General features: G+C 40.3%; 1 protein-coding gene across 1 annotated transcript in view; it reads left to right on the top strand.

Annotated features, from left to right (window-relative positions):
* Positions 1-12,367, top strand: part of ZCCHC24 (zinc finger CCHC-type containing 24) — a gene marked incomplete at both ends in the record, with an annotated part of 110,221 nt that extends 97,854 nt beyond the window's left edge. The window contains 2 exons of the mRNA XM_080347500.1: positions 1,457-1,621; positions 12,254-12,367. Coding sequence (XP_080203626.1) covers positions 1,457-1,621; positions 12,254-12,367 — 279 coding nt within the window. The remainder of the gene's footprint in view (positions 1-1,456; positions 1,622-12,253) is intronic.
* Positions 12,368-15,776: the final 3,409 nt, after the last annotated feature.

The raw sequence follows: 15,776 nt of genomic DNA, 5'->3' as shown, positions 1-15,776 counted from the left end.
TGGTTTTTCCTGATGCTACAGAGAAAAAAAAAAGTCCAGAATAGGTTTGAGGTCCTCCCGCTCCTCTTCCACCTGCCAGCATGCGGGGTGAAGTGCACTCAATGTTCCGTTCCCACTTGCTCCCAAGTGCGACCCTGGAGGTAACACAGCGTACACCATCTCCATCAGCCATGGGAGTTCAAGTCCCAGAGCTCCTGCCAAGCTCAGGTCTTTCTGCCAACCACCTGCTTTTTCAACCCTGTTTATACATAGAACGCAATTTGGACCTCTATACTGAGAAATCGTACAAGCTCCCAAAACAAAAACAAACACTTTCCCAGCATGATGGGTCATTTAACTTTTGTAAACTTCAGCTGGGAACCTTGGGAAAAAAAAAAGCCGCAGAGGGGTGACATATAAATAAATGACAAAGAATCCTTTGATAGGTGATCATACCGTTCTGCCACTATACAGGCAGAATATGTCCCTCTAGGCAACAATAAACAAAATACAGCAAACATATGGACAATATTTCAACACCTGCTTGAGACTCTGGGAAAACAGCTTCATCTTTACAGCTATCTTCAGGACAGCTGTATGCAATACTCACATCTTCACCTTAATGTATTAGCGTATTATGCATTCTGCTATTGTTAAGTATGACACATAGTTTTAGTAAGTGTATTTAGAAAAAATAAAACCAGTATTTGCATAAGGTCATTGCCTATTCTATTAACTTCCTTAAATAAAAAGGCTTTCTTTAGGGAACATTTAACATTTAAACAGCACAACAGGCCATTATATTTGGCAATCTCTTCCTGTGTCCTTCAAAATGTAGAAATTGTTGAAATGTTGTTACCAAGAGCACAAAAAAAACCCAAACAAAATAAAGAAGATCATGAAATTAATTATTTTCACTAATCAAAAACAGGTCTTCCTGTCATGCTCAACCCCAATTTTCACTCTCATGTATAATAATAATGCAGATCCATACACTAATGAATTGCCAATATTTCGTCATTTAAGGGCTGTGCAAAGCTAACTTACAAAAAGTTGTCTTAATGGTGGGTTCTACTGGAGAATATGCAAGGATCTAGTGAAGAAATATAGTCCTTCACTACAAAGCTGCTTCTCAAGATGCTATATGTAATGCTAGCAATACGTTCTCAAGAGGGACGATCTTATATAATGAAAGGGCTATCAAAACTATTCACTGCAAAAAGCACATGGACATATTTTTCAATACTATGTTCAGTGTCACAAGTCGTACATCTTTTGCATACTTCTCACAGAAGTAACTCTCCGAACTGTTAAACTTGAACTTCAACATGTGAACTCTTCATTAAGGGGCTATGAGCTTCATGTCTGCGTCCAGTATCTTTTGTGCAAAGTTTCCTAATTCAAAAAACCCACACTTTACTACCACTTCCCCACACCCCTTTTTGGTCATTCATTGCTACTTCCCTTTGTTTTGTAGGCTCGTCCAAAAGGAGAAGGCCTGACTCCATACCAGGGCAAGAAACGCTGCTTCGGTGAATATAAGTGCCCCAAATGCAAGAGAAAATGGATGAGTGGAAACTCCTGGGCTAACATGGGACAAGAATGTATCAAGTGCCACATTAATGTTTATCCTCACAAACAGGTAGGAGAAGTGCAGATGTGCTAGCATACAGGCTTGGAACTAGGAATGCTCCTGCCTTTGTAAACTGTGGGTAAGGCTTAAACAGGACTCAACACAGATTACAAGAGGCCACAAAAATTGTTCCCTAGATGAGCTGCTGTTCTCAGTCCTGGGAATCTGGACTGGTGTCAGATTTGCAAAGTTTGAATGTCCTGTCTTTCAGTAAAAATACCTGCAAACCAAAATCTTTACCTGCCTTTATTACAGAAACAGACTGTGGGGCCTTGTAAGCTGAGATTAATTAAAACAAGTTCAGGAGTAGCAGTGGGCCTCCTGGTCCTTCTGATTCTCTTCGTATTTACACCAATTTAATGTTTCATTCCACTGGTGTCAGTACTTTTTTCACCTGTTGAAATAAGATTGGATTTGGGCAATAGGCTATGTCTATTTATAACGATAAATGATAAAAGAGTACAATACTAAAATGACTCCTGCCTACAGATTTCATTGGTTAATGACAGTAAACCAAGACAACCTGGTTAAGGAGTGATTTCTCTGTTTCCATAATACCAAGTGATGCCCAAGCAAAGAACTTCAAGAGAAAGTCTTTTATTAAACTGAAAGGGTCAAATCTAAGCAGTAGCTCTGCTCAGAAAGCTGTATCTGCCATCCCGTCAGCCGTAGCTCATAGGGTGCACACAGCCTTCCTTCCTGCTCCCTGCAGCCTGCCCTTGCGCCCGTCCCTTGAAGTAATTTCCTGCATTTCCAGTTCATGATGGGAAAACTGACTGTGAGTTCCTGCCTGTACCCCACCAGCACTGGTCACAAACAGTCAACCAGTTCAGCAGTCTTTAGGAGGAGACAGACGGGCCATCTGCATGAGCTCACACCCCTTTTGTTCTGCTGACAAACCAGACTACAGACTGGCTGTGAAAGCTGTATTTTCATGCATAAAGTCACTTTTGACAACCCCATGAAAAATAAATTTGGCCATAACAGAAAAATTTGAGAGGGATTTTGCAATATTGCAGAAAATGGTTGTGGATGGAAGAGGTAAGAGTTATTTTAGGAGAGTTTGGGAGGTGTGATTTGCCACAAGTATAATTCATCCTAGCTGAATCTCAGTAATAAATAGAGTTCTGCATGGGTCAGGTTACCTGCTGCCCACTCAGATACTGCTCAAACCGTAGACAGATCATGTGGGTATACTTGCAAAAGGTACAAAGGAAATTCCATCAAGAGCCTTAGGTGCCTCATTAGTTACTTAAGTGCTTGCAAAATGGCTATAAAAAGCTCTGCTCTTTCCATGGGCTCATAAGGAACACATCATACCATTTCATGAGATTTTGGACAGGAGGGTGTCAGGAAAAAAAATCCTAAATGAGGATACTGTGACTTTATTATCATGAAAAGACAGAGGAATATTGAAATGCATTGCAACGGGCAAGAAGAAGAGATACAAATAAGTTTATTTAGCTTTATCACACCCAGGAATATCTAATCAGCTATATTTCCTCCTCTTACATGCATATGCATATTCATCTAATTCTAAAGGCAAGATTTGGCTCAGTCTCTACAGCAACATTGCATTCCAATATGCAGCCAAAATACTGATTTATAATTACTAGTACCTTGAAGCAATACAAATTGTAGTTAAAATGTGGTGCTTGAAGCTTGCTGTGCTTGTGGCAGAAGCCTTGGTTTAAACCTGACATACTTCACTGTGAGTTTATCATCCCTTCTTTCTATCATGGAAGTTTTTGTACTTTACAATGAACACAGATGTTTCCCTGGATGAGACAGTGAATATCTTTGTTGGCCAGTTGAGATGATGTGATCTGTTCTCCTTTCTCTGGGCTAATGCCACTCTGATTCCAAACCTGAAAACAAGATGTCATCTTTAGAAACAGCAGTCTAATGTCCCTGACAAAACTGTGTCTGGAAACTATATTACAAGAAAATTCAAGGACCTTTTTTGCTAAATTACCTGAGACAATCTCAAAGCTTCCAAGGTCTCTGGTTCCTTGCCCCTCTTTAGACAGATTGTGTAGACTAAGAAGCAAAATCCAGGCTGAGCAATGGATTCATGCATTCATGCATTCATCACATGCATGAAATTACAAGACCACTGATTTACAACCCAATTTTATAAATATTTACTTTGTTCTTCTAGATTCTATTAATCATTTATGTTGCTGTTCAAAGGGTTACAATAAATTGCTCAAGTGGTATCCCATCCACAGCACACAAGAGGCACAGACTCAGGAATATGTATATTTTGTAGTAAAGAAGGTTTTCAAGTAGTCCCTTGGGCAGAGTTGTCCCTCCTAGCACGCCTAGAGGAGTCTAATCTGCATAGCAGTACTAACATCAAGGACATGCTGTGGAAAGGTTAAGGTCTACAGTGCTTCTGTAATCTGTGCTTGCCTTGGAGCCACATACGTGGTGTTCTCCTGGGAAGAATCACAGCATGTGCGGTGCAGGTTTCCATCACTGTTTCCACATCATTCCCTAAGGACACCATAACTCAGGATGTGGAAGAGCATTGCCCTTCTTATCTATCCATATGTTCATGTCCCACCAGTAGGTATTGCAGCTATTTGAGATCTTCAAGATGAGAGTGCATTTCAGCCAGGCTTCTAGATAGAAATAACTTGCATCTGGTCACTAGTGCTCCTTCCTAAAATTTGAACTTAGGGCCTTTAGTTGAAAGATTTTACATCCCACTGTCTCTGCCTCACCTCTGTTAGCTTCTGTTTCTCAGTGTTACTGTCATCATTCTTTCTATACTTTTTCATTCGTCCTGAGGCCAGACAGTAAAGAAAGCGGCACCAGTTCATGCGCAGAGCCAGTAGCAAAGGAGAGCTACCTTGGGCTGCATGAGCTCAGCGCTGCTTCTTGACAGAGCCTCTTGACAGAGTGTTTGCTCACCCATACATGTTTTTCATCCAAGCATCAGGCTCCACACCATACTCTCTCTAAACACTGATCAACATTTATCTGTGTGGTGTTATTCTGCCCAAGTTTGGAGAATATGCTCTACCCAGTCACCAATACTCTTACACTAACAACTATATTTCATAAAAGCACAGTGAAAAATATTTAATTACAAGTTAAATATTTCTAGTTTGAGCGATAAAGCACAAAAATCTTATTGTGCATATAACATGCTTTTAGTAGTTTTCTTAATTAGCACTGCGAGCACCACCTTATCTTTTTCTGTCTATGATTCCTATTTATTCTTTGATTACTTTGTCGGCACCTATAATAGGAGAGTTCTTATTCATGTTTAAGCTCCTATTCACTTCTACAAGTTTCTAGCAATCCCTTTTTTCCCTCCTCAGTGCATTAGTGTATGTCCTCAGCTAGTTATGTGCTCCTATTGACTTCATTATATGGGATTAGAATATTTTCACTCTCATGTGAATCTTCCATTAAACAGTTTTTCCAACTTAATTTGTCTAAGAAAAGATGCTGCCTCTTATTAGAAGCCATGTTTCTCTTGTGTCATTTTAACTCCATTCAAAATGAAGAAGCCAATATTGTTTTATAGTATCTACTCTTCCACTGCAAGGTCACCACACTGTGTGGTGTGATCATAGTACAGGTAATCCATAAGTGGATTATTTTTTAATGTAAAAAAACCCCAGTGAACTGGCCACACAGAAGTTCAACTTCCATTCAAGCTCAAACACTATTTAGCTCTAGTGAAACAAATTATAACAGAATCACAGAATGGTTGGGGTTGGAAGTGACCTCTGGAAATCATCCAGTCCAACCCACCTGTTAAGGCAGCTTCACCCAGAGCAAGTTGCACAGGAGGGTGTCCATGCAGGTTTTGAATGTCTCCAGAGATGGAGACTCCACAGCCTCTCTGGGCAGCCTGTTCCAGTGCTCTGGCACCCTCAAAGTAAAACAGTTTCTCCTCATGTTTAGAAGGAACCTCCTGTGCTTCTATCTGTGCCAGTTGCCCCTCATCCTGTCGTCGGGCACCACTAAAAAGAGCCTTATTTCTACTTCAAAGCAATTTTGTCAATATTTCTTCTCTGCAATGTGTTGGAAATTCATTATCTCCTTTTTCTACTCCTTGCCCTACTGTTCGGTAAACATAACTTTTCATCTGTTAGGCTGCAATGGTATCTCAAATGTTATTTTAAAAAATAGTTATCATTTTATCACCAGATGCAAATCACTGTTGGATCCTCAACATTAAGTAGCCTTATGTCAAGTTATTATACAAAAGCCTCCAAAACCACAGAAATTACTTAACTGCAAGCCACTTGGACCAAGTCTGAAGCCACTCAGGTGCCACCTTTCCCTAGTGTGGGCATTTTATAGAAGTCTCCATTCACAATAGTGCATACAGAATGACAACTCATACCAGATCACACCATACTTCCCTTTTCCACATGTGATCCTGGGCAGCAGAGGACCCTTAAAGGAAGGTGTGGATATAGGACAAGACACAGGAACCGCCTCTGAGGATACTTTTCCATCCTCTGGTATTGCCAAGTATCTCTATTCCCCTTGTTTCTCACCAAAGAGATCAACCTCTGTAGAGTCTATTCAATAGCTGAAATATAACCACATGGGCCACCATGCTTTGCTACATCATCCTGAATATTTGAGATTTTGTCCAATTTAGGAGAGAAAAAAAAAATGAAATCCTTATATTCGGAATTGCCTGACATCGCAGTGAATTAGGAGCTTATTCTCAATACTTGGGCTTGCCCTTTTCTCCAGTCCTCATCTCCATCTCTCTTTCACCTTCCCTGGTTACTTTCCTCAATCTATGGACTTTTGAGTCGTGTAGGGCTTGTCCACATTGTCACACAAGGGATGGTTCTTGCCAGAGTACTCCCATGTAACTGGCTCAGGCAATACTATCAGAGTACTGAAGATAATAATCTCCGCTCTGGAGTGCTCTGTGGGAGCCGTTCAAGCACATGTGCTGGTTCTGTGAATGGCTTGTGCAGCTATGCTCAAATTTTGATTTCTTATGCATACCTTTCGTTAGTGGGTCCCCCGAGAGGAGAGCAGCCACACTTCCCTGCCACCTGCTCTTTGTTCCCAGAGGCTCATTTCACTCCAGGAAACGATCCTGTGCCAATTCCCCACAAGGAATGTCTCAATTCAGCCGTGCGCTCTCACTCCACATTCCCTATCTGTTAGAAGGAGCTTTTAATCTCTCTGGGGCAGGAAAAGTCTTCTCAGCAATGTTACAGCTGTGTATATAATTCAGAGTGCTCTATAAATACAGCTCTAAACCTCTGCATTTAAGAGAGATGGGTGGAGCACATATTACAAGTAGTAACGCAAGATCCTGATAGCAGGGCTGCTGCCGTTCATTTCCCATCTCATCCACAGAGGGGGGAATCAGGTGGCTCTTGCACCTGAGCTGTAAAATTGCTCCTTGTCCCGAGGAAGCTCTGTATGCATTTTTGGTTTTGTGACCAAATGATGCCACTGTGTTCCCCCTTTTGGGTTTCCACCGCATCTCTCAAACAGTAAACCTCCCCATCAGAGTGCTTGTAGGAATTCACAGGGCACGGGGCAAAATTTGGAGGCCAGTTGAGCTCAAGTCTTATTGAGGAACAGGAGACCAAAGAACTACCCCGATAAAGTTGCTCTGTGGCTGTTCCAAAAGCCATTTCCTGGGTAGTTACTTTAGCTACTCTGAACATAAACAGATGGGACTTAAACCTACCTCTTATTCTTCCAAGGAATCTGGATTTTGTAGTTGTTTATGCTCCTTCTTACCCTACTCCAGCAATGGAGCTAGTCCTTGCAGCCATTCACCAGCATTCCTGGCACTATAACAGCCCAGACGCCAAGCTTTGAATTCTCATTTTCTTCTCGTCTGTTATAGCGGCAACATCTGCGCCTGTGGTTGCTTCCTGGCTGGCCGCTTATCAAGGCTTCTCCTCTGACTTTGTGGCTAACTCCAGTGCTGTTTGTGATGACAGCTGTCACACTGGTACAGAACCAGCCATCTGGTGACCAACTTGTCCTCTTGGACACTATTTTTTTCCAGCTGTCAGGAATTTGCTGTTGAATTGGAAATAATTTGGTATGTAAATATAGTATTCATGATATCTGAGCTATTACATCCATGGGCAATGCAATGGCTGCATCTCAATTCCCGTTCCTGGGAGCAGCCACAGCCACTTCTCTCAGTGTGGGCAGGGATGGGTCTGATCACTCAAGCTCAATAAACTTCTCAACAGTTACAGGCATACATTTTTTTTGACACTTCAGATTTAATAAGCCCTCCCCAGCATGCCCTTACTTGCATGCTTCAGCAGTAGGAATACAGGTCACCCCAGACTGCTCCTTCTGTAGATTCTAACAAGAGATTTTCACCATTAGCCATGTGGTTATCATTCATTCCTAGCTGGGCTGTCCCAGCAGCATGCTGCTGACAGAGGATCCTTGCTCTCTCCGAGCATCATGCCTCTGATCTGCAGCCTTCCTGTCGCTGTCTGGGATCCACAGCAACCACTGAGGGCCTTGTCAACGTCCCTGTTCCCTTACGCAGGCAGAAAAGCAGAGGGTCTGCTGTTCAAGAACGCACATTGCATTTCATTCTTTATCCCCAGTGCACACCTTCTATTGAACTAAAAACTTAGAAATTCACGCTAGCTATGGCTCCTTAAGACTGTTAACCTAACAATTATCCTGCCAGCCATAGCTGTAGAATCCATTTCTATTCGCATGACTACTCTGTCATTTAATCATCTCATTTGCTGCATTAAGACTTGAGGTAATGCATCCAGAAAATTATTTAGAAGTGTTTTCTCACATTTGAATTTTGATGCAACCCTTTACCCATCAGTGGTACAATCAAATAGTTCCATTCTACAGAAAAAAGAAAAATAAAATAAAATAAATTTTAAAAATCAATCTTCCAAATACAAACATAAACAGCCACATTATTCCATTTTGCTTCTTAGTGGAAGCAATTTTCCTCAAGGATGTCCTACTGACATTTTCTCTGACACCTACCACTTCATAAGGTTGATTTTTTTGTTTTGAGGGTTTGGGCTTTTTAACTGACTTGTGGGGAGCACAGAGTTCATTCAGTACATGTAGACTGGGACAGCAATACTTCACAGTCAAAAGTTAATTTGCGGGACAGGAATTGCTATATAAATTTAAATTTATTTCAGCTTCATTCCCCTGAGGCAACAGCTTTAGTCACAACCACCAAATGTTTTTCTGGTGGAGCTGCACAAGATTATTTCCATTTGGCAACTACTAGGAGAAAATGAAGCAAAGATGCACAAAAATGAAGAATGTAAGCATGCCCATCCCTGCAGTTTTTACTGAAAATACGGACTGCCAAATCCAGGATGCTTACATTTAAAAAAAAAAAAAAAAGACAATGAAAACTGAAGTATTATATTTAAACTCTCCATTTAATGGAAAAAAGTATGCCTTTCCCAGAGAAACATAGGAGGATTTTCTGTTGTTGTACAAACTCCATTTTACATCTTTCTAAGGAAAGGAATTATTTATTCAGCCAAATAGCACATCCCCTTCTCCACACCCTCTCCAAACCCATGGCTGAGTTTTTGTGCTACCAGCCTCTCAGCAGCATCACCACCAAACTCTTGCAGCCTCCTCAGCTATTCAGATCTTTTGCGTAATTCAGGCAATCCCCAAAACTAATACCCCGTGTGCAGCAGCCTGACCCGGCTGCACCCCTCTTGCTCCAGCATCTTCTCCTGCCCCTCTGCTTCCACCGCACCAAAGCTGGTGAGAATTGTCCAAGGTCAGCCTGTGCCAAGGAAGTCCAACCTTGGTGGACACACAGCTCTTTGGCTAACATCCTACCCTTTCAGAGTGGTCTAAGAAAGGCTGAAAGGCTGTAAGGTTATTAAAGTTCTCCACAATTAATAACAGACAAATAGCAGCAGGACAAGAACACTTCTCAGGCTGTATGAACGGGGAGTTTTTTGCCTTACAAGAAACCCATGAAGAGAAAACAAAAAAGTGGAGATAAAGCGGGGGCTTCATTTTATGCAAAAGTTGAATTGAAGTGCTTTTGGGACATAAAAACTACCACAGTACCAGTTCTGAAGCCTCTAGCCCTCCATCACCTCACCAGAAATATAGCCTGGGCTCAGCTCAGCTCCTTCCAGCTGGCCCTTGGCAACCTGCTTTCCTGCATTCGTAACCCCTCTCTCCCCAGCCTGTGTGTCGTAACACGCTGGTAACAATAACATTTCTGAAATCTAAATGCTTTGCAGGCCAAAAAGCTGAGCTCAATCAACGCAGGGGGAAAGCAAACCACAGAGAGCTATTGTTTCTGAAAAGCATCCAAAAACTCTTGGCGCTTTAAGGCATTCCCAATGTCCTTTGCACTATTTCCAGGAAAAATTATTCCCAAGGCCTTGCGTATTTAAAAAAAAGGAAAAAAAATCTGGCTTATATCAATAAACATGATAACTGCTGTATTTTTTTCCCCTTTAATCAGAGCACAGCTAGCATGTAGAAGCAATCAGAGCTGAGTCAAAGAGCCTGTTTTAAGTGTAGCATTTCAAAATTCTCTAATTCTCTGTTGAGGAGCATAAATTAACTCCCGGGACTCATGAACCTGAGCATCATCTTGGAGTGCATTTATGTAACGCAAATTCTTGAATAAAATTTGTGGGCAGGTGTTGATGGAATAAGTAGTAGAGTCAGAAGGGCAGTTTTTCTGACCAAATGGACTTACTCAACTTGTCTGTATCGTGGCAGAAGCGCTGCCTGCACCAGGGGTTGGGTTGCAAGCGTAGGAACAGGATTGCTGGTTCTGATCTCAAATCCTAACATACTGACTTCCAACAAGTCATTCAAAGCTCTGTGGGGCTTCAGGGGGAAATTAAAGGATTTAGAGGAGATGAAGGCTCCATCTGCCTTCCTTATCCCCCACCTGATACAGGAAATCCAATTTTCAATTAAATTGTAAAAAAAGTTAAACTGAAAGACATATAATATGCGGCCCAGGACAGACAAAACTTCAGGGAATATCATGAGTAAGAACACTGATTCAGTAACAAGCCGTTGGCAATCACTACACAGTTACTCCCAGATATTGTTTTTACTAGCTATGCAATATAGTAAGTGTGTTGCACTTATAATCCAATACAATCAAGCAAGAATTTGAACACAACCCTTGTTCAGGATAATAGAATATATTTTGTCTCATTTTAGCTATTGAGAGAGCTGAAAAACCCTTCTGTTCTCTGGATTATGAGCTGTTTTTGCAATGCTACATAGCTAAAAAAATAAACAAAAAAGCTTTGAATGTCTCTTCTTCCTATCCACAGGATCTCAGGTGGGTGGCTTTGGAAAGAAGAACTTACAAATGAAAACTTAGACCATGAGGTGTACTTTAAGATTTTCAAAGCTAAAGGAAGGTCTTTAGGATTTAGGAACGGTGTGAAAAGATAAATGGTAATCTTTTTGTAAATTATATTTATCCACCACCTGCTCCAAGAACCATATTTTGAAGAGATAAGCAAAAGTCTAGTATCCCTGTGAGAACAGTGAGAAACTTCTGGCCTCTTTTCAGATTTCACACCCCATACTGGCTGCATGGACCACAGGCCCCCAGAACAACCACTGTCTTCACGGGAAGGCACTGTGTAATGAAACAGTCCTTCAGGTACATTTCAGAAAAACAGAGAAATTACGGGTTAGAGAGTTCTTGTTGTTGTTGTTCAAACAAGTGGTGCACTTTATGGTGTTCTGCCTCACATCTCTATTACCTCTTCACCTATTAGACTTCCCAAACACTTAACCTTACTTGACATGGGTATTTTATTTTCAGAATGATTGTGAAACCTTTTACTTGTCATGGAACATTAAAGATCAAAGATCTACTAAACCCAAAGCAGTTTAATTCCCTTCTTTAGCCAAATACACGTTCAACCCTGCAATTTCACAAATACTATTACAAATACGTAGTCAATTTATTACTCAGGTTCAGGCAAAGTTGTGTGAGGTTCATTTTTGTTGTTGTTTGGGGTTTTTGTTTGTTTGGTTGACTGCGTTTTTGTTTTTGTTGGGTTTTGTTTGGTTTATGTTTGTTTAATTTGGGGGATTTATGTTGGTTTTATTTTTTTTGTTTTTATTGTTTAGCTTTGCTGCTGCTCTACTTCAAAAATTTCAGACTCAGAAGTATAGGTCTGAATATTGGGAAAACCTCATTTAACTACATAATATCTGTGCATGGTTAAGACAGTTTTCTTGTCATAGTAGCTAATCCCAACATTGGTAAACCCTGCTGGCATTGCTGGGTAATGGCATTCCCATGCTTGAGGTATTAGTTTATGCCTTGGGGACATCTCAGTTACTGGGGCCGAGAGAATAAACTCTTCTACGTTACTGCTTTTATAAATATAGGCCCCAGTTAAGTCTTTCAGCGATTTGTCTATGACAAAATTACCACCACCTTTATGAAGAAGAATGACAGTGAGTTGTGAGGCCACTCTGAACCAGTGCAGAGCTGAATAAATATTTCATCCTTTCAGGAAATAAATACGGTACCTTCATAATTGCTTGGAAAAACCTCAGTTTAAGCATGAAAGTGGGCATCACAGGCACAGTAAACAGTAACAGGGACAAAACCTGGGACCTAATCTGATTTCCTTCCCTTCACTGCAGAGGCCCCTGGAAAAGCCAGATGGCCTGGATGTTTCGGATCAGAGCAAAGAGCATCCTCAGCATCTGTGTGAGAAGTGCAAAGTTTTGGGCTACTACTGCCGCCGTGTGCAATAAGCCTTCGAAGTGGCCTCTTCCCGTCCCCGTCATCCTTAAAGATCCTCTGGCAGCACGCGATCAACAGCAACACAACAAATCAAGATAAAAGCTAAAATAATTGCCAATATTGCCTATCTAATAATATGCCTTACCATTAATAGAATGTAACATTTCTCCTGTGCACGCACGTGCATGCAACAGGTATTTACAGGACTATGATTTGTATACATACATATATGTAAACTTATATGTATATGTACACACACATATATGAAGCGTTACTGATAGTGTTCGCAACAGAACCGTGGTTGCAGGTTCTGCTGATTGTTTACACAGACCCTATATCATGGCCAGGTGAAAAGAAGTACTATTCAATAGGCAAGGTTTCACAAGGAATATATGTTATATGTATGGCTTTTGCAGAGGTTGAGTAACTGTGGGGCCACTAATTGCAAGCACTCACCCACAACATGAACATTATTCCTATTATATGACAAGACAAAGGAAATGAAACAAGCCACAGCATAAAAGAAGGAAAAATATTTTCTCCCAGTTTTAGGAAGTCTGAGAAGTTTTGTGCTGCTGCTTTCTTGGACTTTTCCCATTTGTTGCCATCGCTTGGGCAGGGCTTAGGCAAAACCAGTTTTGCAGGACGTGGCAAAAAAAAAAAGTGAATAATTGTTTGAGGGTGTGGGTTGGGTAGAAAGGGAATGCCATGATGGGACCCAGAATCAGGAAGGATTCCAAGGGGTTTTTAGAGGAGACAAAATTGGCTTGCTTGTGTGACTAACAGATCCTTCTCTTGTCATATAATCCCGCTGAAATGGTCCCTGTATGTGTATGGGCTGTTCATTAGACCACAAGCACACTAAATTTACTGTGAATAAGGGGGGATAAGAATACTTAAAACTGTCCCTGAAACCCTTAATTGAAATATTAGCCAAACTGACTATTTATAATAGTTTTAAAGCCACTTTCTAGAAATATTTTTATGTCCTGTTTTCTACTGTACAAATTTGTAATAATATAAAACTTCTTGGCCATAGGGGTGTTTTGAGGCATGGAGAACACTCTGTATAACCTTCCCTCTTTATGTCTTCCTGAAACACCTACATATCTGAGGAGAAATGTAGGAGTTATATTTCATTGTCCCATTTCAGGTAAAACTTTGTGCAGGGGCATCCTGCTGCAAAGAAGCATATTGTCAGGGATTTGGAAATACCATGAACTGAAAGTACCTCGAGACAATATCCTGTTTGTATGTCTACATAAGTGTACATTGGCAAAAAGACACAACAAGCAACTCACTTGCATTATTCACTAAAAAAATTACAGGGATAATGTTTGCTTTTTTTTTTTTTTAATCAACAATTTCTATTTTTTATGAAGTTTCCTTTAGAGAGATTGTTTTGTCTGAATGATACTTAATGGAAATACTTTAAATCCTAAATAACTTGATGCAGATTAAATTTGTTTCGAGGATTAATTCCATAATGCTAAGTCAGAGGGGGTTTTATGCCAAGTTATAACAGGATGTTACCAGTAGGTACAGTCAAGCGCTTGTAAAGCAAATTGAATACTTAACAGTGAGTATTCATATAGGAAATGTGAAACTCTGTACAATTTTGCTCTAGGGTGAATTTTTTGCCATTTCCCTGCCTTTCTGTCAGTGGACAAAATTGTTTCTGCTTTTTCTGGTGGTAATGTCACATACATACCTTGCAAACTCCCTTATTTATGGGTAGTCCAGGTAACCCAGTCTACTGGTCAGAGCAATGGATAAAGCTTGGGACTCCTGGCTTTTGACCATGGCTCTTCCATTAGCTCCCTGATTTGGGGCAAGTCACAAGATCCTTCTAGACCTCAGTTTCCCCAAGTGCCAAATGAGGATAATAATACTTCAGCACACATACCTCACAGGAGAGTTGTGAGACTTACTTAACATCCGTGTTTTGACATCACTGGATAAAAAGTGCTATGTAATGCTAAAGTATTTAGTGTTGACTAAATTAATCACTTTGAAACTAGCTTTGCCTAGTTGGCAATTCCATCAACTAAAATAGCTAAAAATAATATTGAAAGTAAACACTAATAACAGCTCAGTTGCCTCAGTGAAGATATGCAGTTTTAGTATTTTCGAATGGAAACACATTCTTTTGCACAGACTCAGAAATTACCTTAGACACAAATTTTCTAAGCAAAGATATTAATCTGCCCATGTGAAGAAGAATGAGAAAATAGACAGGCAAATCTAGGGGTGGACTTTCAAAGCTTGAGCTCCAGTATTAATCTTGGTATTTTGCTTCAAGCACAATTAATATTGAAAGAGACACATACTAAACCAGATCTATTTTTTCCTCTTGAGCACTTAATAATACATTTAAGAAAAGAAAAAAAAAAATGCCTTGATGCTTTACATCCAGCTAAAGGACAAGTAGAGAAACCCGGTTAGATTAAGATAAGGAAAATGTTGGTTTATTTTCTCCCTGAACATATGATGTTGCTATCAACCATTTTTTCTGTGTTGAAATGATTTCCATCTTATGATAACCACTAGATCAGTAAAACAGCACATCCCCCATACAGCTACATCAATATACAGCACACTGCCAGGTTCTGAACAAAGACCAACTAAAAGATACCATTAAATGCAACTGTTGCTATTTTTCTTCATGACAGTGTTAAAATTTTTTTAACCAGATTCAACACTGCATGGCAATGCCTTTAGCATATGGATCCTTAGGTTGTACTTTAAAATAAGGTTCCTAAATATGCACATGATCGACTTGAAAACAATAAGTGTCTGTAGGTGTAGAAGAAGAATTTTTAAAAGCATACTTATGAGAGTTCAATATTTATATCATTGTTATTTTCCTAAGCAGCAGACATATAAAGTATCTAAGTAATATTCAGCATATTTGAAATAACGAGAAGGAGAACAGATTTCCCCCTGCACTTATGTAGGGGAAAGCAGCTGAAGAACAAAACATGCAGGAAAGCAAGGGGCGACACTGCCGCAGTTTGTACTGCCTGACTCAGACACCACAACTCCATCGCAGCCTCCAGCCCTGGGCACTTGCTCCGCACTCGGCTGTGTATAGTTTGTGGGTTGCTGGGAAAACACGTCCGCATAAGTAACTTACAATAGCTTACGGCCACTGGCTTTCGGTTAATGGCACAGAGGGAAATTTCTGAATTTTTATTAAAAAAAAAAAAAAGATTGATTACAAAACATAGATTTCTTCTCTCCCCCTCCTGCCCCAGCAGGGTAATTCACCCATAGACCTAACTCTCTCAAAATTGAAAAAAAAAAAAAAGCTTAAAAATTGAGAATTTTGACTGAAAAGAAGGTAAGTTGATTTACCTTTTAGATTTTTTGAATGCTTTCTGACATTCTCTTTAGCCAGCTCTGCATTTACAACATCAG

Source organism: Nesoenas mayeri, assembly GCF_963082525.1.
Source record: "Nesoenas mayeri genome assembly, chromosome: 7".
Lineage (NCBI taxonomy): Eukaryota > Metazoa > Chordata > Aves > Columbiformes > Columbidae > Nesoenas > Nesoenas mayeri.
This window is presented reverse-complemented; position numbering and strand designations above follow the sequence as displayed.